Source organism: Lytechinus pictus, chromosome 3 (genome assembly GCF_037042905.1).
Source record: "Lytechinus pictus isolate F3 Inbred chromosome 3, Lp3.0, whole genome shotgun sequence".
Classification (NCBI taxonomy): Eukaryota; Metazoa; Echinodermata; class Echinoidea; order Temnopleuroida; family Toxopneustidae; genus Lytechinus; species Lytechinus pictus.
In genome coordinates this window covers 48852704-48877154 of record NC_087247.1, presented here as the reverse complement: position 1 = coordinate 48877154, position 24451 = coordinate 48852704, and the positions used below count along the sequence as shown (strand labels likewise).

General features: G+C 36.9%; 1 protein-coding gene across 1 annotated transcript; it reads right to left on the bottom strand.

Moving 5' to 3' along the window:
* Nucleotides 1-2736: 2736 nt before the first annotated feature.
* LOC129256260 (uncharacterized) lies at nt 2737-23958 on the bottom strand. Its single transcript, XM_064095999.1, has 7 exons — nt 23805-23958; nt 22316-22514; nt 21054-21157; nt 19030-19186; nt 16388-16480; nt 4868-4920; nt 2737-3825 (listed from the first exon to the last, which is right to left on the bottom strand). Exons 1-7 carry the CDS (start codon nt 23857-23859, stop codon nt 2957-2959), a joined length of 1530 nt encoding a protein of 509 aa, XP_063952069.1. The 5' UTR covers nt 23860-23958; the 3' UTR covers nt 2737-2956.
* Nucleotides 23959-24451: the final 493 nt, after the last annotated feature.

Sequence of the window (24451 nt, the reverse complement as noted above, 5' to 3'; positions counted from 1 at the left end):
ATAGTAATTTGGCATGCGGTAAATGCAATTTTACATTTCAAATAAGTTTACCATTTAAAATGACGCCTCAATAAAACAATCACCAACTGGGAGAAGCTATAATGTAATGATAAACAGAATATACCAAATAAAAAAGTTTTTATGCCAATACACGTAATCACCGTTTGCATTTTCTCTCACTACTACGTTTAATTGAAGATTTTGTCATGTATTAGGTATTCTGTTAAGGGGCTTTCACAATCGCTCTTGCGGTCGTTTGCGATCATTTGGTCACAATATATGTTGCACACAATCGCAACGGTTGTAAGCAGTGGCACCACCAATTGTTAAAGGGGCTTAACTACGTTTACTGCTACGATAGGCACCCGGTGATCCGAATTCTTAAAACATAATTTTGCTACCATTGCTTCAACCAATGACATTTGTTATTCCCTGCTGAATAACTTGAATGTCATTTTAAAAGGCATAAAATTGAATTTTACATCCTCATTATTCCGCCCACCTATACCTACTCTTAGCATCCATCATTAAAACTATAAAAATATTCATGTCCTAGGTTGCCTCAGATAAGACAAAAGGAATCTCAAATTTAGGATTTTCTTTTTTATATAATTATCGAGAATTTTCAGTCTAAGGATATATCATAAAGGATTGCGGAATTAAGGGTGTCAACTTTTGTACTCAAAATATGAAAATCCAAGAGTAAGATCGCATTAATTAATAATGTAAAAGCTCCCCCTGGAAGCTCAAAAGCCACGCACACCTTCCGATCGGTCTGCGATCCGATTTTAGAATAAAACGTAGTAGAATTAGATGCTGATATTGAGACATGGATTATCTTACTGTGTAATGTTCTAATACGTTCAAATCTGTGAATTTGCTTTCATCCTTATTAGAATAAAAGCGAATTTTAACATCTAGTCGTAATGACGTCATAGCAATCGTACGATTAGCAATACCCTTTTTACACACGCTAAATTTTCCTTAACCCCGTAATATAGGTGGGGCTAAATTGCCATTTAGCCCCACCTATAGTACGGGGTTAAGCTTAGCCCACTTTCTTTTTACACAGCATTTTTGCAAAGTGGGCTAACCCCACCTTTAGTACGGGATTATTTGGCCCTGCAAAAAAGCAGGGTTATCCCAGCAATTGCGGTGCTAAGAGCGATAGTACGGGGTTAAGATCGCTAGTGTAAAACGAAAGTGGGCTAAGCTTAACCCCGTACTATAGGTGGGGCTAAATGGCAATTTAGCCCCACCTATAGTACGGGGTTAAGGACATTTTAGCGTGTGTAAAAAGGTACGAGTGAAGTACTTGTACTACGAATGATCGACAAAAACCACTAGTCCGGGGTTAGCGAGTTTCGTGTGTGAAAAGCAAGCATTTCTTATCCGGGGTTAGCGATAACAATTTGGCATTGTGAAAAGTAAAAACAAATAGTACGGGGTTAAGGATAGTACGGGGTTAGCGATAGTCCGGGGTTAAGAAAATCCTGTGTAAAAAGGGTATAATTTGGCCTTTTCTCCAAAATAAAGGCTTGCAATCATTAAAGAAAATGAGCAAAATGCGATTTGTTCCAAAATGGGATCATGGACCAGTCTTGTGCGGTGGCCTTAATACTCATTGAAATCAAACGAGTAGGCAGGCATTCGTTTCCAGTATAAAAACAAGAAGCATTTATTTACAGCAACATTTTAACATCACATTATTTTACGATTTTATATATTTGACAGTTATTTAAAGGATACAAAGACAAATTTTACATCAATGACACAAATGTGCATAGTTTTGTGAGACAATTATCAAATGACCCCCCAAAAAATGTCGTTTACATGGTTAGAAGTTAGGACATTGCACTATTTAGTGGCCCATCCCCATTCAATAATGTTTACAATGCTTCAGAGAAGATGACATCTTTTTTAAGATGCTAATAACATCTTGTTGTTAGTTACTATCTGCAGTGTAATGGAATTATCAAACCTGATTAATGAATGTGTTGATTGTAAGTGGTATAAGTAATGTTCTAGCATTTAATACGACAAGGATTTTCAATAATTAAATAATACGGGAATGTGCTATATAGATGTTTTTATCGAAATGTGGAGGGTCTGCTGGTGGCAATGTTCTCGATTCAAATCCCAGTAACATTTTACATAACCTCAACCAAAGGTATAGGGGTTCTAGTCTATACATATTCGTGCTGTTTTTTTAATATTACCATCAGTCTGTGAAATGGCATCTTCATTCCTTTCTCTGCCTATCTACATTTCTTTCAATCACATACACACATACACACCCAGAAAACGCACGTGCCCACACCCAATATACATATATCAAAATGCATTGTATTCTCTCTTGCTATATTGCTCCCTTTTTTCATATCAACTATCGAGCTGAAACTCTGATTGGTTCAACTTAAAATCAACCGATGCCCATTTTTTTTATCTTCCTGTTTGTGCCTTTTTCACATAAGGCTAAAGTACAGTCACATCGATAACTTGTAATAACTAGGATTATATTTTCCAAATCCGTTGCGCAATAGTCATAATCGCCACTCCAGAGCGTTTCATGAATCGATTTGTGACAACTGTCATATAGGTTTACTGAAATGTGCACCTGATTGGATGAATATTAATTCGTCTGTGAAGATAAAATCTTCAGAATCTTGAGGATGGCATCATTGACTGGAGCACAAATACAACGAAATGAATACCCCCCCCCCCCCCGCCAAAAAAAAAAAAAAAAGTGGATGTGACACCGTCTTGAGTAGCTCCATCAGCATGCGCATGGCCAGTCAATACTAAGGTGAAGCCCCCAAAGAGTCATTAATTTACTTTGGCAAGACAAGTATAAACTTGTATCACCTTCAAGGTTTAGATGATAAAGGGTACGGTAGAGTAGTCTCAAAGTTGTGCGAAAGCTACCTCATGAGAGTCATGATACCTTCGTGAACTATCAGGGTGCCGTTAAAACTTCGTACATATTTTCACCGGACGTCTCGGATTCGTTTCTTCTGAATTCTGACTCGGCATCTCGTGTCATTTTACTAAAGTCGTCTTCATGAACTCGATTCTCTCGTTTAGAGTCTCGTAAGAGCTTAAGTGGCTCCTCGTAATTGTTGTCGGTCAATGGTGCACTGTCCGTCTTCTCCAGATGGCCCCTTTTCATCGGTGGCAGCTTCGGAGCATGATCATAATCATGCAGTGACTGGAAATCGAGATCATTAGACGACGATCCCGGTCTTTCTTTGTTTGTATCTCCTCGCTTGATACGCAACGTCGGTGGAGTTTCTAGGCGATGATAACCATCAGGTGATGGTTCAGGTGACGAATCACGCGAACAGCGCGATACCCAACTGACCGGTCGTGTCAAGTGGTCATAGTTGCCATTTCTTTTGGCGACACGACTGTGTCTACTGTAATCAGGAATACTTGCACTAGCTGTACATCCGTAATTCTCTTGCCTCATCGGTAAACACAAATTTCCCTCACTGCCGCTCAATCTTCCAACATTCGGAGGTCTAACAGGTAATTTTGTTTTGTCTGATGGCGTTTCGCGATAGAACTCCAGTTTTTCTCCGCATGCGACCGAAACGCACCGCGGTGCTCGTTCAGTCCGTAGGGAGCGCCGTTCGTAATGTTTCCTCATCAGAGGTTGTGCGCTGGCTGGCCGAAGGAGACGTCCTTCTCCGGGAATAGTTGGGAGTTGTCGCTCGAAGTGACTCGCCCTCTGATTCCAGTAGATGCTAGCATCTCCATCAGAAGTCAGGAAGACAGCAGAGTGACGTTTGGTGGCAGTAACTGCTGTGGCAGCAGGAATATGGTCTAATAAATGAATAACAGAAGAAGAAGATCAAATGTCATTAAAGTTATATGAAGACCTTTTCTGGTATTTTCTGAAAAGCGAAAGCTTCTTTGCTTTTCTTATATACTCTATCACAGCGTGACAAAACAAGTTTGTGATAAGCACAAAGGGAAGACGATGAAAGGGTCAATTCAAATAAACATGGACACATTGACAGTACATCGACCAAAATAAGACTGATATCCCGTAGACCAATTCAGTGTTCGTTTTCTATTGCCATGATTATCATTTTAGTCGATCAAGCCGACTAGGATGGTCTCTACAACATGTACAAGGTAATTGGGGTTAATCTATCTTGATCGAAATCCCCCTGGTCACGAATATTTTGAATTTGTCAAAAATAGTCGGGCCGAAAAAATAACCAGATTGTACCCCTTTCATAAACCCAATAAAACATATCCTCCAATTAGCCGCCTAAGAGTAATGCGGATAATTCAATAAAAATTGCGTTCACAAACTCCATAAATTATTTTTACGAGCGCCCGTCCTGAAAAAGGCGGATAACCGTCATGACAACTGAACACGCCCCCTCCAATGCGGTTGTGTTGGAAAAGGGTGACCTTGTGACCGCACCATGGCAATTATCCGCATTATTTGGAAATACGTTCATAAACTCAAAATCTTGTCCCGATGCTGCTATTATGCGGATAATAGCAGCATCAGAATAATGCGGATAACTCTTGTCCTCCTCTGATTTTACGACCAAATTATGCTGCTATTAGCCGCATAATTGTGTTTTATTGGGTTTATGAAAGGGTAAATGGGCCAGCATCCAACCAACCTAAGATTCTTTCAACGTTGAATACGTGGGGTCAATTAATAGTTTGGAACAGATGATTGTCATCGCCATCCAATTGGGTAAATCATGGTTTAGTGACTGAAGTTCGTGACAAATCTCATTATCATTAGATACGAGATTTGAAGTTTGTAACTTCGATGGTTTGTGTGCGTTTGCCAGCGAGTAAGTTCGAATAATGATGTAACATGAAAGTAAGAACGTACTATTATAATTCGAGTATGTGTAAGCGTCCATGGATATAGTTAATTGTTGCTTGCTGTAATTTAGGTTATTAATACATTGTAAGAGGGTAAATTCTTAACTCTAGCTAACAGCCATTTTTTTTTCTTATTTCATATTTATTACACCAATAGCCGGGGGAGATATCAATAAGGGGGCAATAAGCCAGAAATTTTGGAGGGCAGGACATGGCATTTGAGACAAATTTTGACTTTTTCATGAATATCTAATTTTGTAATAAATTTTGAATGAAATTTAAAAATTGTATTTTTCAGGATTTTTCTTTTCATTTGCGTTCCATTCATCCTTTTTCCAGTTTGTCGTGGAACTTTTTTTACATTGTCCGAAATACATAATTTCAATCACGAATTAAATGTTTTGGTAGGGAGTAGTAATATCAGTGATATACTAGTATTATATTGTTTATTATGTGTAAGAAATCTATATAATGCTAAGGTGTAATTTTACTATGGAAAATATATATATATCCTGCACATAACTAACCAAGCCCACAAGTGTTTTCCCCGTGTTATTGTTTATATATAAGGAAAAAAAATCATATGTTAATGTTTAACCTATCTGTAAGCACAGGTAAACTAGCGCGCCCTCGTCCATGCACGGGTGACCTTGCATGTCCGAAAAATCGGCACAATGTACCGTGCTGACTGGTATGATTGCATCTTGAAAGGGCATGGCAAGCACAACTAGTTGGAACTGGGCTGAAGATAGTGGTCCTGTTTTTTGCGAATTTATTAATACCAATTTTGAGACAAAAATAATTAATAATTACAACAATTAATTTCATGGTGAAGTTTATTTCCTTTTTATATTGGACGGATACATAAGATAACAAAAAAACATATAAATACTGTATATTGGTAATTTAGGATGGTAATTTTGTCATTTTCCTATTTTGTTCATTTTCTTTAACTTGTGCTTTCTTCAGCTGTTTTACATTTATGTTCCGTCTAGACTTGAGTTCATTTGCATTTCTTATTAGCACTGCCCTTGCAGTCTGAACTTAGGTTATTTTAGTTTAATTATATTCAGTTTTCATTCATCCTTCTCCACATTTGATTCTTTTCCTCTGATTCTCTTTTGTCTTCTCCATTCCTTCTTTATTCAGGTGTTCCACTCATTCCATCCCTCACCTGACTCCTTAGTTTATAATGCCATTATTACATAATCACCCAGACATCTTTTATCAATTTCATCTTATTCCTCATTGGTTTATATTATGAATTGGATTACTGCATTTTAGTTGGGTTCGTCTATTTTCTTTAGTTTCATTGGTTAGCTTTAAGATGATTTAAATAATGTTATTTTACTGTAGCAACAATTTTGATGTGGGCCGAGGAAGGCCAAAGGTATAAATAGAGAGAGTATTTTAATAAATGCACAGACACATATGCACAGATACGACACTACAGATCCAGTCTCTTCGTTTAGTTATTCTCTGTCTTCTGTTCCTGATATGTTATGTTTGCTGTTAAGCTCCTGAGTTATGCTGTTGTTTTAAAACTGATTATTTTATTCTCATCAAGTAGGTGTTTAGTTTTAAACCCTACAGTTATAATGTCATTATGTGAGAAGTGAGATTTTCTAAAGATAAAGTTAATGGCGACAATAGTCAAATATGACTAATCGCCACTCAAAATCAAAATAAGAAGACGATGGGTGGGGCAAATGCCCCAAGCCCCTCCCCCACCTATTCTCCAGTATACATCATGGAATGCCATGCAAAATTCATCATCGTTGTCTGTCCAATCTTCAAAAAATTTTGAAGTACCTTCCATTCATATACAGGCAAAATGCATAAATTATCATAATGCGATGTTGCCATGCTACATGTAGTTAAAATTTGTTTCAGTTTCGTTTTGATTTTCCTGTTTATGTATTTAGATAATTTATCATTGTAAAAATGCAATGAGAAACGTACTTGTCGAGTATTGAATATACTCTTATACCAAGGCTCATGTGATGAATACTAAATTTGAAAATGGGAATTCATATTTTATGATAATGAATTCATTGTGTGAGATTTGCGGTTGCATATACTTTACACTGGAGGCATGGCATGCACGGGAGGGGTCTTAAAACAGATTATGAAAATATTTAAAAAATGCATAGCACCTGCAAAAAACAGTGAAATACAAATGTTTATGTGAATCAGGTATCGAGAAGGTGCGTCAGCGAGGGGCAAAACATCGTGCAGAGATTCCACGTGGCATAAAATATCGAGTGTTTACAAAGTTAAATCATAAAAAGGTCTTTTTTTGGTTCGTGTTTGATTTAGAAAGCCCTTAAATATATGTACATGCATTGTTTGGAGACTAGTTAAATCGGGATAGCCTTGACCACTTCAAGTTTATTCGTAACCGTTTTATTACGAAAAAATAACAAACGAATCATTGCGGAAGTAGATCGTTAAAACACGCGAGATTGCACTTTTAAAAGCGTTTCATTTGAAATGTTTTCGTCTGAAATAGTAAGTGAGCCTTTTTCCCTGAATAAAACACTTCGACAGTCGTATCGCTTGCTATCTTTTAAACAATTAACATATTATATACATATCGCTTTATCATAGGCGGATCCAGCTTTTGGCGAAAGGGGGGGGGCGCACTGCCGAGCGGCGCACATATTTTTGCACTTCACCGGCGCCATAAAAGAAAATGTTGAAAAAGGGGTAAAGTCTGACCCTGTCAAATGCTCTTTTCAAAATGTAGGATTTCCTGTCATGCCATTTTGCATGACCACACGCAGATAATATTTCCGGGGGGGGGGCAAGACTAGAAAATTTGGTGCACATCTCACATTTGCACATTTTTCATAGTTTTCATGAAAAAAAATTGTTTTTTACAACAGCAGATCGCGAATGTGCCCCCCCCCCCCCCTTCCCCTTGCTGCGTACGACCATTCCCTGAAGTCCACTTAAACATATCTCATTATAACAGAAATATACATCAATTTAAACATATAATCTTTCTAAAACATATATAGAGAGAGATTGAAAAACTTATTAAAGAAAGAAACAAGCAAATAGTAACACAAATTATGCATGTTATGTGCGATTTCAAAATCTCGTGTAATAACCCTTTTATTGCGATGAGGCCAATACTTTTGTATATTAATAATGATACAAGTTTTTTTACTATATGTATATATATATATACACAGGGGCGTCGATCCTTTTTTTAAGATTTGGGGGGCAAAATCATGAATCAACTTTCCAAAGGCGCTCGCACAAAACAAACAAACTCACACAAACACACACACACATATGCATATATATATATATATATATATTTATGTGACTCATGAGATAGAAACACATATCTCACCAACAAATTAATGCGAGCGCGAAGCGCGAGCTGAAATTTTTTAGTATACTGACCTGAAAACAGGAAAAAGGTGCCTGTTTAGGACTGTTTGTATAGTAACTCATGAGGAGGATACATATCTCACTACACATGCAGATAATGCGAGTGCCGAGGGCGAGCTGAAATTTCTTTATATTCTGACCAGAAAGCTTGATATTCTATGCATTTTTGGTACCAAAGATTAAGATGGGTATCTAAAAAAACAATAGATGCGAGCGCGAAGCGCGAGCTTAAAATTTTGATATTTCGATCTGAAAAAAATGACAGTTTAATGGACGTTTGTAATAAAGAACAAGATTGTATCCAGCAAAAGATTATTGCGAATCAAAGCGGGAGTTCTTTTGACGTTTAGTCCTGAAAAAGGGACATTCTATTCACCTATTTAATCATTAAAGGATGGGGTTTTGCTACAGAAATGATGCGAGCGCGAAGCGCGAGCTGAAAATTTTTATATTCCAATCTGAGAAGCGGATAATTTAAGCACGATTTTAAATAAAGAACGAGTTGTGTATCTCAATCTCAATATACGACTGGTTGCGTAATTATACACTCCCGGTACTAGCAACGGGTTTTAGCAAAGTTTTGGGCTAAAATATCGAATCATCTTCATAAAACACTGTAGTAGCTGTCTTAAACTAAAGGCCATAGAGGTGGCACAATGTGGAATGTGTAAAGAAGAAAAGTGACTGACCTTTTTATTAAAGCATTGGAAAATAAGATCAAAATTAAAGGATTTGCTCTACGCTTTTGTATGATTCTGGGATTTTTTTTAATGAATTAAAGATTTCATGACATCTGTCATTCTGTGGGCAACTGCCCCGCCGGCGAAATTATTTTTCCCACCGAGTTCTGGACCAACATATGAATATTCATGACTTGCGTCTTCGGATTAAGAGTACGCATGCGCGTGGACTCGACCAGTGCTGGTCGTAAGCATTCACGTTCAGTTGCTCAGAATGAATATTAGCATCGTCAAATTACCGGTACTCTTACATAGTTACATATGCCTTATATATATCCAATTCTTAAACACTTTTCAAACTAGCTGCCATTAATGGCAAGACATGTGCTAGGCTAGGGCTCGCTTAGGCTAGCGCATTAACTTTACCTCAAATCTGGAACTGTCTAATGCCTAGTACTAATTGTTGTAGTGCCTTGGCCTTGAACATTCAAGCCTTGGCCTTGGCCTTGAGGATTTTGAGCCTTGAAATTTCAAGGAATTTTCAAGGCATTTTCAAGGCATTTTGTATTATGTACTTTCATTTGTTTTATAAGTAATTATAAATGTTTCAATTGTTTTTTTTTATATTTAATGACACTATAATGGTCAATACTACCAGTCACCAGTAACATTAGCAGCAGCAGCAGTAGTAAGTGTACTAGCAGTGTCATCGATTGTAATTGTCACCATTATCAAGAATTTTCAAACAAAGAATACATCAGTTATGAAAATTAGCATTATGTATTGGTAATGTGTTGTAATCATGACTAATGATGATAATGACAGTAAATAATAATGATCAAGATCAAGATAATAGTGCTTTGATGACAAGAATAAATTTGACATCTGACTGCAATTTTGACAACAATTTTCGTACTTTATACATATCTCACTCTAAAGCACGATAACAAGGTTGATTTCTATTCCATTAGGATTTTCCTTGTATTATTTTCTTTGGCCAACAAGAATGTTTTAAGTCTTCATGATATTCTGAAAAGATTTGGTAAACTTGAACACAGTCTTCAATTTTGTCATATCCAAATGGGTTATGTCAATGGCATGATGAGCCAGAAACTTTGAGGGGCCAAGCATGGCATATAGAGCAAAATTTCTGTCAAAAAAGAAGAAGAAAGCGATTGAAGCGAGCGAGTGAACAAAATTTGTCCCCCTCTTTCTATAGGAAAAGCTAATTTTGCGATAGATTGTTTAAAAAATAATATCACATTTACTCCATCTTTTCCTTTCCCTTCCCCCCTTATCTAAGTGTATTCTTGGTGGTGGAACTTCTTCTTCTCTCTATCTCTTTTCTAAATTGTATATTTGTTTTGGGTCAGATTGACAAAACAAAGGGGGAAAATGTTTACTTCTTTTTAATCATATATCGTTCAACAGTGAATTTCATTTCTCTACAGTTTCAAGGAAATAAACAACGTATTTGTTTTTGTGTCAATATGGTTTCAAGAAATAATGATTAATAAAAAAATAGTAATTGAATAATTAATTATTATTAATATTATCAACAAGTATTAATGATGGCAAGACATGTCCTAGGCCGCATACATTCGTAATTCCGAAGCTTCGTTATATTCCGAAGGTTCGTTATTCCGAAGGTTCGTATTTCCGAAGGTTCGTAATTCCGAAGGTTCGTTAGTCCGAAAAAGAAATGAGGTTCGTAATTCCGAAGGTTCCTTAGTCCGAAAACGAAGTGAGGTTCGTAATTCCGAAGGTTCGTTAATCCGAAAACGAAATGAGATTCGTAATTCCGAAGGTTTGTTAGTCCGAAAACGAAATGATTAACGAACCTTATTTCGTTTTTGGACTAACAAACCTTCGGAACAACGAACCTTATTTCGTTTTCGGATTAACGAACCTTCGGAACAACGAACCTTATTTCGTTTTTGGATTAACGAACCTTCGGTACATCGAACCTTATTTCGTTTTCGGATTATCGAACCTTCGGAATAACGAACCTTCGGAATAACGCCACAAATGTTCGGATTAACGAACCCTTTTACGTTTTCGGATTAACGAACATCGAGGTAAAGGCAATTTTCGTGTTTCGGAATTACGAACCTTCGGAATTACGAAGTGTAACCGTGCTAGGCTAGGGCTAGCTTAGGTTAACGCATTAACTTTACCTCAAATCTGGACCTGTCTAATGCCTAATACTAATAGTAATAGCCGACTAATGCCATGGTTTAAAACTTCGAACCAAATTCCGAACTTTACGTTTGATTTTATTTAACATGGCTTAATATTTCTAGTCCGTATACAGAACCAGTCCTAGATCTAAAAAATATCTTAGTTCTAGTCTAGTCTCTAGATCTAGACTCTGATCTACGCTGTATCAGCATGGAACAACTAGTGTACCAAGGGGGGGGGGGGCGCAGACTGCCCCCTGACAATTTACAACTGATCCAGGGGACGTGCCCTCCCCCCTTTGAGAAGCCAAATCAATAATTTGTAATGTCAAAATGCAACAAAAAAAGACTTATGTCCCCTCTTTTGAACGTGAAGATCTTTTTTTTTTGCTTGTCAATTTTTTTCAGCTAAGAAATCCTTAATTTGGGGGGGGGGGGGAAGACGGGGATCAAGATCACTGACGTTAGTTTGTGCCTGACGTTATAATACGTTCCATGCAATGCAGTGGCGTAGCTAGGATTTTTTTTATGGGGGGGGGCACTGGGGGGTCCTTGCTTTTTCGGGGGGGGGGGCCACCGGCCATTTTTTCCGGTGTGTGTGTATGTGTCACGAGGGCGGATCGGACTTTCGCCCGACGGGGCCCGAAATTATTTCACCTATGTTTTCCCGATCAGTCACTTCTTAGTTTTATTCTTATAAAACAACATAAACATGAAATAATCTCATAAGCCTTATAAAAAGTGTGAGCGCAAAGCGCGAGCTCAAAAATTTGTGATATTCCAACCTGAAAACTGGACACTCTAAGCATTTTTTTTTGTGAACGGGAAGAGAACGAGTACAATAATTGATGCGAGTGCAGGAAGCCAGCCAAAAATTTGTGATATTCCAACCATTAAGCAACATTCTATACATTTTTGTAACCATGAGCAGGATTAGTACTGTACTAAACAATAATTGATGCAAGCACGATTCAAAATCTGTGATTTTCGAACCTAAAATGTATTATGTTTTATTATTAAAGAAGGTATATTTCTTTTTTAAAAAGGGCATATTTCATTTGGAAATAAAAATCCTACAGGGATTTTTTTTTTTGGGGGGGGGGGGGGCTAGAGAGCACAAAACGCAAGTTAAAATTATTAAATGCTTAAACTGAAAATGAGTCATTTTTAGGACTCTTGTCAGCTTTCATTTTTTTTTCTGCTTACAACCACTTTTAAATTTCAATTCTCATTTCTTGTATCTTCTACACTTATTTTACCTTAAAAAAACAGAATAAAGAATACTAACAAAATAAAGTTATATTCAAATGGATATAAAGTAAACAGGGCGCACCCCATACCCTTAGTTGGGAGAGGGTAAATCTTAATTATTTCTTTAAACAGTTAATCAATCATTAATTATTAATACTTGTTGATAATATTAATAATAATTAATTATTCAATTACTTTTTTTTTTATTAATCATTATTTCTTGAAACCATATTGACACAAAAACAAATACGTTGTTTATTTCCTTGAAACTGTAGAGAAATGAAATTCACTGTTGAACGATATATGATTAAAAAGAAGTAAACATTTTCCCCCTTTGTTTTGTCAATCTGACCCAAAACAAATATACAATTTAGAAAAGAGATAGAGAGAAGAAGAAGTTCCACCACCAAGAATACACTTAGATAAGGGGGAAGGGAAATGAAAAGATAGAGTAAATGTGATATTATTTTTTAAACAATCTATCGCAAAATTAGCTTTTCCTATAGAAAGAGGGGGACAAATTTTGTTCACTCGCTCGCTTCAATCGCTTTGAATTCTTCTTTTTTTTGACAGAAATTTTGCTCTATATGCCATACTTGGCCCCTCAAAGTTTCTGGCTCATCATGCCATTGACATAACCCATTTGGATATGACAAAATTAAAGACTGTGTTCAAGTTTACCAAATCTTTTCATTCTTGTTGGCCAAAGAAAATAATACAAGGAAAATCCTAATGGAATAGAAATCAACCTTGTTATCGTGCGTTAGTGTTAGCTATGTTTAAAGTATGAATATTGTTGTCAAAATTGCAGTCAGATGTCAAATTTATTCTTGTCATCAAAGCACTATTATCTTGATCTTGATCATTATTATTTACTGTCATTAACATCATTAGTCATGATTACAACACATTACCAATACATAATGCTATTTTTCATAACTGATGTATTCTTTGTTTGAAAATTCTTGATAATGGTGACAATTACAATTGATGACACTGCTAGTACACATACTACTGCTGCTGCTGATGTTACTGGTGACTGGTAGTATTGACCATTAGTGTCATTAAATATATAAAAAAAACTGAAACATTTATAATTACTTATAAAACAAATGAAAGTACATAATACAAAATGCCTTGAAAATGCCTTGAAAATGCCTTGAAAATGCCTTGAAATTTCAAGGCTCAAAATCCTCAAGGCCAAGGCCAAGGCTTGAATGTTCAAGGCCAAGGCACTACAACACTGATTAGTACTAGGCATTAGACAGGTCCAGATTTGAGGTAAAGTTAATGCGCTAGCCTAAGCGAGCCCTAGCCTAGCACATGTCTTGCCATTAATGGCAGCTAGTTTGAAAAGTGTTTAAGAATTGGATATATATAAGGCATATGTAACTATGTAAGAGTACCGGTAATTTGACGATGCTAATAGTCCACGCGCATGCGTACTCTTAATCCGAAGACGCAAGTCATGAATATTCATATGTTGGTCCAGAACTCGGTGGGAAAAATAATTTCGCGCCCCGCCCCAGTCCACTCTGTAAGGGCATGCGATAAGCTTTGTTATGACCATTCAACAATAAAATGTATAACCAGCTAGGGGACGCTGATTATTTTTGACCGGCGCCGATTTAGAACAAGTAGTGCTAATTATTTTTACCGACGTCACGTAAGATTCAGGCAGCGGCAATTCATAATTGACTGGCGCCGATTTAGAACCAGGAGGCGCTGATTATTCTTGACTGGCGCCGATTTTTAACCAGGTGGTGCTGATTATTCTTGTCCGGCGCCGATCTAGAATTGGTTGGCAATATGGGCCTTCTTCATTATTATACCGGCGCCTATTTATTGGAACCAGGGGACGCTGATTATTCTTGACCGGCGCCGATTTAGAACAAGTATTTTTGCTGATTATTTTTACCGACGTCACGTAAGATTCAGGCAGCGGCAATTCATAATTGACTGGCGCTGATTTAGAACCAGGAGGCGCCGATTATTCTTGACTGGCGCCGATTTTTAACCAGGTGGTGCTGATTATTCTTGTCCGGCGCCGATTTAGATTTAGGTGGAGCTGATTATTCTTGATCGGCGCCGGTTAAGACTCAGGCAGCGCCGATTTATAACCAGATGGCGCTGATTATTCTTGACCAGCCCCGATTTAGATATAGGTGGCGCTGATTATCCTTGATCGGCGCCGGTTACGAATTCAGGCAGCGCCGATTTTTCTTTACCTGCGCCGATTTTTAACCAGGTGGTGCTGATTATTCTTGCCCGGCGCCGATTTAGATTTAGGTGGAGCTGATTATTCTTGATCGGCGCCGGTTAAGACTCTGGCAGCGCCGATTTATAACCAGATGGCGCTGATTGTTCTTGTCCGGCCCCGATTTAGATTTAGGTGGCGCTGATTATCCTTGATCGGCGCCGGTTAAGAACTCAGGCAGCGTCGATTTTTCTGTACCGGCGCCGAATTATAACCAGATGGCGCCGATTATTCTTATCTCGTGTCGATTTAGATTTAGGTGGCGCAGATTATCCTTAATCGGCGCCGGTTAAGACTCTGGCAGTGCGGATTTTTCTCGACTGGCGCCGATTTATAACCAAATGGCGCTGATTATTCTTGTCCGGCGCCAATTTAGATTAAGGTGGCGCTGATTATTGTTGATTGGCGCCAGTTATATGCAGGCAGCGCACTGCTGATTATTTTTAACCGGCGAAGTTGTTGGGAAAAGGGTAGTTAAAAGAAAAGATAAGGAAGATGATATGATTGTGCTTTGCTGGGGGATAGTCTTTATTTTTATTTTTTCAAGCAGCGCCTTTTCTTTCTTTTATTTTTTTTTTGAGCGGCGCCTTCGGCGCCGCTCAAATATTAGGGGGGGCGCGCGCCCCCTGCGCCACCCCCCTGGATCCGCCACTGCTTTATTAATCAAACCTTTTCGAAATTACTTCTTACTTTGCCAAAGTCTTATAGGATCATCAGAATGTATCTTTATTTCAAAAAGACAAATATTCATCTTTTGAAAACACTTTCTTGAAAACAAAAGTTCGAACTATTAAAGCAGGATGTCTAATTTATTCACCAAATAATGAGTTTAATTTTCATTTCATTATTTTCAATGTTGCTTTATGACCTATTTGGAATAAACGACAAATTAGTTGAATATAAAAATGTTAGTCTTTTACCCAAGGAGACATTTTCTTACGGGGTATCTTATCCCAATCTTCTCATTTTTAAGTGGTATTTTTTATTAGGGAGTATGAGGTGTCCAAAGTTGGTTGTGGCAGTTTTTAGTTTTCCATTTTCCTGGTCATTTGGTAGTGCTTCTTTTTAGATTCAGTTAAGATATATAATGGTGTGCAACTGTAGTTTGAGCTCTAGAACATCGCGTCGTAGGATCCATCCCTATATGAAACGTTCACTCTTCCTTTACTTTGCATGCGTTCGCGATTGCCCACTTTTATTCACACTACAGCCAATCACATCTAATTTTCTGAGAATATGTCTAGCCTAATGCTCTCCTTTTGATAGCGTCATACCTGTCATGGGAGGGACATTTGAATAAACCTGAAGATAAAAAATTAATACAGTTAAGACTTCAATGATCGATCGACTCGTTTGTCGACGTACGTATATAGTCATGATAGTTGGGGTAGGTGATTTTCCTTCACACATATTTTACTCAACTTGATTATATATATTATAGCAAGTTTTGGCTTGTTAGATTTTGTTCTTCTCTTTTTTATATTATACTTAATTGATACTTTAATAATTTGTTATTGTCCATTCTGCTCATAATATGATTATATGGTTAAAATATGTTTCGGTTTGTCATATTTTTCAAGCATTTTTTTGCTTACTATGGCAATCCATCATCTGCTATTAATTTTATGCTAAATGATTTATACCTGATTTATTGTCAATAAATGTTTGTTACATCTATGTTATATTATATTGTTATGTAAAAGAAAATTAAATTCAAATCAAATCAAAAATCAACCATTTAATGCCCAACCTACAGCAAGAGCTTGAACCCATATGCCCTTTTATAGACAGTAATCTTACCGGAATCAACAGTGTATCTACACGGTTCATCAGACGGAAGGCGAGTCCTGTGTGAGAGGAAAGGTGAAGGAAAGATATATAAGGTCATTATATGACATCGATTTTACTATGAATTTATTCTACACTATAGCCCGTATCGATAGGGAAATTGCCATCCGTCTCGTCTACATTTCATTACTTTGGTCTCATCCCACCTGGTCTAATTTTACTTCGTCTACTTACTAGCCCATAATAATATGTTTGATTTCATTTTAGGCTATACCCATAACCACTTGGTCTAAAACAATTTAGTCTATGAAAATATGGTCAGATGAACTTTCTATGAAACCAAATTTTCATTCAAAAAAGTAAAACATAATGAGTAGACGTACATGTAAATATGAACTGTATTCACATGGGTGCATAACAGTCATGGCCGAAAAATCAGCTGTCTGCCATGCTCTCACGGAAGATGGTCTGTATTATACCAATAATTTCTTGATGAACCAAAATCGTTTCTCCTTAATCGTAATCGTAAAACTACGTCATGTAGTTAGGGCTAATATACAATTTTTTTTCAAACCCTATTAGTATTACCCTATAAGCTTAATTTAAACAAATATATCTTACCTTAACCCAAACGCTCATGTTAGAATACACCCGTGCACGGCTATTATTGTGATTGATAATTGATTCAAAGTAACCAATTTCTTGGTGAATATGTGCCCGACCACAAAAACAAATGATTATTTTGACCTATTCTTGCTAGGAATGTAAAATCACTCGAATTCAATTTTCAACATTAAGCTTATAGTAAACCACCTTTAAACACATCATCTGCGTTACATTAGACTTATACTATATTCGATATTCAGTTTGCTATCACAGTTATTTTATGTGAAGCAATCGATTTCCAATAATACAACTTTTGTCATGTTCTTTCATTTCCTTTTCATTTATTACCCAATAATGTTTATATTTTTTTCACCAGAAGATCAAACTGATATTTACGTGGTGTATGACTAAGCATCAGAATACCGTAAAATTATTATCAAAACTGACCTTTATCTATTCCACGAGAAACCAGCAGATTTGTTTAAAACATTGCTAAAAAAAGGTCTTAACAATGAACTCATGTTAATACTATTTTTTTTATCCCAATATGATGGTCATATTTGTTACGGTTTTATGCTTGACTTTTGTACTGATAAAAGTGGGTGCTGAAGCCCATTCACCCCCCATCCCCCCTGTTCCGCGGCCCCTATCTCATCAAAACCGCCATCTTAGTCTTTATCTTATTATCCTTTCATCGCTAATTATGTAATGACTTTGCCCGATGACTTGTCCTTTCCAGATATTGATGGTAAATTGCAATATTTCATTAGAAAATAATCACACAGTCAAACTCATCCATGTTGTCTTTCCCTGATAATCTACATGCTGTATCTCAATTCTCAAAACATATTATGTACCCTCTCTTCTCTTAATTGATATGCTAAACAAAAGTGGCAAAACAAAGTTCTGTTTGTCAAGTATCACGAGTTCATTGTCGTGCAAATGGGGAATTCGTCGAAAAGGGCCCAAAGGGGTAATTTTGTGATATTCTGTCAATGTTGATAATTTCATTTGAAAGTCATGATAACAACAACATTCAACACAAATGATGATTTTCATGATTATCCTTGATGATTCATGAAAAACTAACTTCTATGGTTAGAGGGTGAACGAAAATAAACTTTCTTCGTGGAAATGGCTTCAATATGGCTACGTAACAATTTGATATGTTGATCTCATTGTTGGAAAGGAAATATCGGTGAAAATAAAATAAAGCGTGACTCATTATCACCTTGGGCCCATTTCAGATGAGCCTTATTTCCTATTATTATCAACAACATATGATTTAGCGTCCTTGGTTACTGGACAGCCAAAGATAACAAGATTCACCATGCGTGTCGACAAGCCCCCCCCCCCCCCCCCCGATCTACCGTTAAACATTAAATCACATAATAAAAAGGGAAGGAAAATAGCTGGCTTTTTTTGTATAAAGTAACAAATATACAATGACTGTGTACTGTTTTAAATATAAAGGTTTGCAGTACGGATATATATAAACGTTGCCATTTTCAGAGTTCTTTGATCATACGGATTGACATCTGACAGACATTAAATCCAATAATATTGAATTTCGATTATTGTGAATTTCTGAAATTCTGAAGATTAAGTATTCTCCAAAAAAAAGTTTTGAACCGGTTTGAATTTAAAATGAACTATGGATAGGCAAATAATTATTATACAAAATTTCATTTATCAGTATTTGTGCTACACAATATCTATAACTATTTGGGATTGATAAGCACATCGATATCTACGACTATTAAAGCATGAAACCAGGTTCCTCTGTTATTATAGATACAATCAGTCTTAATTGATATCAATGGAGTGTCCCCATTCAGTACCACCAGAATCCAAATATTATAAGCATGATAAGGACCAATAAATTTTATCACCCGATTTATACCTTGCCTTGTGTGTTTTAGTACTTTCTTAAAAAAAATATTCAATTTCCTGCCCGATTTAAAAAGTGACTATGAACTTCCTTTTGAAAAACATCACGTACAATGTTAGCATCCGTGAAGATCGATGTTTGCAGCATGATCTAATGAGAAGTGCGCCACCTATCACCATGACAACGAGAAGTGCAGCTCCAAGTGCAATGGCAGCCATTTCGCTGATGGAGAAATCTGTCCAGAAATTTCCTCCACTTGCTTGCGGACCTGCCACAAAAATGAATAAATGAATTAATAACATTTAAAGTGGAAAGGAACGATGGTGGTGATATCTGATCAAGGCTCCTTTGGAAAATTATTTGAAACAAATGTTATTACTCATGTTTAAGTGAAATGTTGTTGTCTGGTATTTCTGACTTTCATCTCTGGAACAGCGTGGAGAATTCGAATCCCAGCTATGGCGTAATTTCCTTATGCAATAAATTGATCCACAATGTGCTGCACTCAACCAAGGTGAAGTGAATTGGTACCCGGCGGTATTAATTCAATGAATGCAACTTTTCTGTAAGGCACAGTCTACGTCCAACCACTGATCTGAATAATATCGTCCAACCGACGTAATGCCATTGTACAGAATCCGGTTCCAGTGAAGGTACGGTACCATGGAAGCTTCTTGGCAGTACGATTCTTAGAAAAGTTGACATGAAAATTTTCGGCTATACTATGCGAATGAGACTGTTCGTAGCCATCAATGACTATGTCTGGTAAGCAAAGGATTTACCAGAACAAGTACTAGTATGCATTCGCTCTACTGGAGATTTGATACCGTTTTAGGCACACTCACTGGAAGTGCTTGGATGTGCATGTACCTTTGCTAAAGTCACACCAACGAAACCGGCTCCAAACCGACCCATGATATGTCATTGAAAATACACCATAACTTCGATTTGTCTGGAGTCGGTTTCATCGGCATGAGTGCGTGTGACAAAGATACATAAGCCTACCAAGTTGTTGTGCATTTGGCCGTAAGAAGCACGTAGAGGAGGTGCGATGCATGTGCGTATCACTTGCGTTTATATAAAACATGAAGTCACACGAAGCGTTCGTTGGTAATGTCCAACTGTCATATTTTGTGTTCTTTTCGTGGTCCTTCGTGCTTAATGCTAAAATGCCCTTGAAACTGCTAAAAAATGTAAGTATGCATGGCTCTACAGGAAACGTGGGTGCTGCGTAAGATATACATCATAGGCAGCACCCCTGGAAATTAGGTTGGTACGTTAAAATGTAAGAATTTGACCGAAATCACCTTCATTTGGGATTGAAAACCTCCCACCCCAACTAGCACCCCATCTTCAAAATCGTTCCCAGACCCCTGACAATATGCAAACATATTAATCAAACTCCACCCACAACACTGTAAAAAATGAAGTGCTAATTCAGCACTTAGAGTGCTTGTATAGTTACTGCACTACGAGTGCTGATTTTCTAGTTTAAATTTGAACTAGAAAATCAGCACTCGTAGTGCAGTCACTATACAAGCACTGTAAGTGCTGAATTAGCACTTCATTTTTTACAGTGAATGTGCACCAAATTAATTCATTTCAATTTTCAATAAAAGATCATCAAGATTATTAATACCTCGGTCACATTTGCTCTACGTCGGCCGTACGGCGAGTCGAAAACAGCCGTTTTTTAACATTTTTTTGTAATAGCTACATATACGTGGTCTGAATAAAAATGGATAAAACGGCTGTTTTCGACTCGCCGTACGGCCGCCGTAGAGCAAATGTGACCGAGGTATAACTGTTATTTTGGTTCGCTCCTACGTTTGCCTAATTATGTTTTGATATAAACTGCTGTTGCTCCCGAAGAAAAAAACAACTTTTGTATATTTTTTTCTAATTCGTCTCAATAGTTTCTCATTTCCATGGAAATATACGATGAATTAGCCATATAACATAACTTTATAACATGATAAGATCCAATAATATCCAAGTCCTTTGGAAGCGCATAGAGACACTATTCATAATCGTGATATGCGCTATACAAGAACTGTTTATTATTATTATTAACATAAAAGTGAAATACGGTAAACAGCCACCCCCCTGGGGTGTCTTTAACGCATCATTCTTACCTTGCAAGCAACGTCCAGTAAATGAGTCACATGACACTCCTACGTCACATGGGCAGGTCAACTTGCACGTGGGACCGTAGAACCCCTCTCGGCAAATCATGCAGCTGAGATAAGAAGATGATACAATTACTACAATCGATTCGATTATACGATTACATCGTACGTTTAGCCAACCTGACTGTCAGCAGTACACCTCCGAATACTGTAATTGACAGGGGCTTGTAGGATTTAAAGTAAGGGCAGCAGGGCAAGTACGTCCCCCCCCCCCCTCACAGGCCCAGTTACTTATGTCTATTGAGTGGGAGGGAGAAATATAAAAAAGGAAATGAGATTTCATTTACCATGTAATATACATGTACAACCCCCCAAAAAAAATCTCACATTTTAGAAATTTTAGCCCCTCCCCATCCAAACACAATGTCGTTGCCCCTGTTTAATTTTAGATATTAAACAGGGGCAACGACACTGTTTTTTTTCTATTCAACAGTTAAGAGTGACACTCGAGGGAGGTTTCCCCTACTCGTATTACATCAATTCCAAATTAGATTGATATAATGGAATGTTACATGTGATTGATGTTGCTTCAGGTGATACTTCATTATACCACACCTTGTGTGATTAATTCAACCAACGTTCAAATTACTCAGCTTACGACTATACCAACGTATTGCGTTCTGTCTCAACGGTTATCTATCTGTTAATTTGGGAATATCTTACAATTTAAAATTGACAGTTTAAGAAGTTTGACAAAGAAACGAAATATTTTTGAGCAAATCATTTTAAGTAAATCTCCGAATAACCTTAACAATCACAGACGTTGGTGTCGTGCTGCTATTCAAGCATTTTCTTACATTATTATCGTAATATCTATATCGAATGAAAAAGGTGAAGTTTAGGGGAAGCACCGGAATTAGAGAAAATACTAATTAAATTCTATTTAAGAAAGGAATATAATATGGTTATAATTTTTCTGGTTTATTGATATATAGGACTTCATCTGGGATGTCACATGCGAGCTTCTGTTGACATAGAAGCCTGTATAAAATAATATACATAATTATGCATATTTATATACATATCAAATGAACAGGTGACATTTTCAATTCAATATTAAATTAAAACCGGGGGAAAAAATCATCTCCGTTATTATTTGATGGGATTTCACGAAACTTTCATTGATAATTATTCCTCTCTCATTTTTCTACACTTCACAGCAAATATATACCAAAAGAAATTTCAATAGAAAATGATATCACTTTCACCTTTGATTAGGTTGGCAGCTACATAATCCACTGTATGGATCACACAAGGCCCCATCACCGCATGTACATCTCTGCACGCATTCAACTCCATACGTCCCAAAGGGGCATGTTTCTTCACAAAGCAACCCGGATCGCCCCGACGGACAGCGGCATGTGTGTTCAGTGAAGTCACAGTAACCGCCAAACTGGCACGGACATTCTAAATTAACACAAAAGGTAAGATAACCTTTATTAAACCTTAATTTATTGGTATTTAAGTATGTTGAGCTTTTAAAGACGCTAATGAAAATCACAAATATAAAAAGGTTGGAAGACAGAGAATGGACCGCTATTCCAGTACACCCCTTGAAAATAGGATTCATGTCTTTTATAGGTACCATAACATAATTTGTTTCACATAAAAGGATTTGAATAATTACAAATTCTCCCAATTAATAATGTAAATCTTCTTACTTGGGTTGACAAAAAGTCTTCTTTTCTTACTTATGAAGGAAAATTCAAAGGTAAAAGAAATTTAAATGAAAAACAAACTAATTCAGGTAAATAAATAAATTTGTAAACGAAATTTGACAGCATAGTTCGAAAATTATGGCAAAGACAATGAAAAGATTAAGAGGAGGTCTGCTGATTAGCAAAAGTCTAATCATCAAATTTCTTATTTCTGCCATTTTGGCGCAAGCCTCTTTTTGAACCCCCGACAAAAACGTCCCATGTTCGCTCAAGCATGAACAAAATTTATTTTTTTAAATGGCATTTCAAAGATAACATCTCAGAGCATCTATTAAAATCAAAATATAGATATAATAATTTGAAAAAAAAAATTTATAGACTTTTCAAAACTGTCCCGTTTTTTTTATACGCACTGTATAGTTTGTCAAAACGCCAAAACAGTTACATTCATTCATATAGGGGAAGGCGGGGTAAGTTGAGCATAGGGGCAAGTTGAGCCACCACCCCCAGGCCAATAATGAATGAGTCGGACATCGTGGTGGTGTCATGCATTGATGACCCATTACATAACCTTTAACCCCACCACGTTGTTTTCAACTTTGAAACAAAAAGTACTTTTGTAGAGGGAAAAATACAAATTTCATCCAAAAAAGTAAAAAAATGGTGTGATATAGAAAAGTGCTTTTTACCCACACACGTCTTTAAATATAACAAGGAAATAAAAACAATATTGTTAGTCCAGGTATGGATTCTCATTCTTGTCATAGTCTTTTACATGATGGATGCATAAGAAATGTGTGGATGTGAAAATAGTTGTGCCATGGTAATTCTTATGGTAATGTATAATAAAAAATAAAAATAAACCTTAAAAGCCATTGATATGGAGGCAGAACAGAGCAAATTCATATGACAGTTCTTTTACTTTTAGAGGATGTTAGCATTTATAGAGAATTAGCAAGTGAAAAGTCTTTAAATAAAACGTTGACATGCCAGTTCTTCCCGCATACATTTTTTACATAGTTTTTGTGGCTTAACTTACCCCAGAAGGTAGCACAACTTACCCCACAGATGGGGCAAGTTGAGCCATTTGACATCGTTCTTTTCAAAGGTCACAATGACTTTCTTCAGGCAGACTGATGATTTGACGACTTGGTTGTGTCTGCGTGCTGCGAAGTGTCGTCACACCTGACTTGTTTTCTGGGGGGTCTTGGCCGGTGTCTTTGGAGGTACTTTGATATTATTTCTGATCTTTTGTTGAGGCACTTTTTGCTATTCTAGGCAGAGATTGCAGAGCCCACTCTTGCTTAGGTTACTGTTAGACTTCTTCTCTATCCCCCACGTTAATTCAAATTTGGTGTTTGCTTCCTTTAGTTTCCATAAGAGAGTTGAGTTTCATTTTTGTATTTTTCATGTTTCATTGATTTGATGTGATTCCTTTTATCTGTCCTTGAATGTACAACCCGCAAGACCATAGTAGCATTTTTCCTCGTTTTCGTGTAGGATGCTGGCTTTGTAGACGAGGGCCGTTTCTAAGCATCTCCCTTGCAGTGGGCACTGCGTTTTTACACGGCAATTACATTTCTGCCTCGGCTCCTCCTCTTTAGTCTTGGCTTGTTTAATGACTCTCTGGTTGTGTGATTTCATTACTGCATCCATGTTTCTCAAGCAGCTGTAGCTGATTTTAAC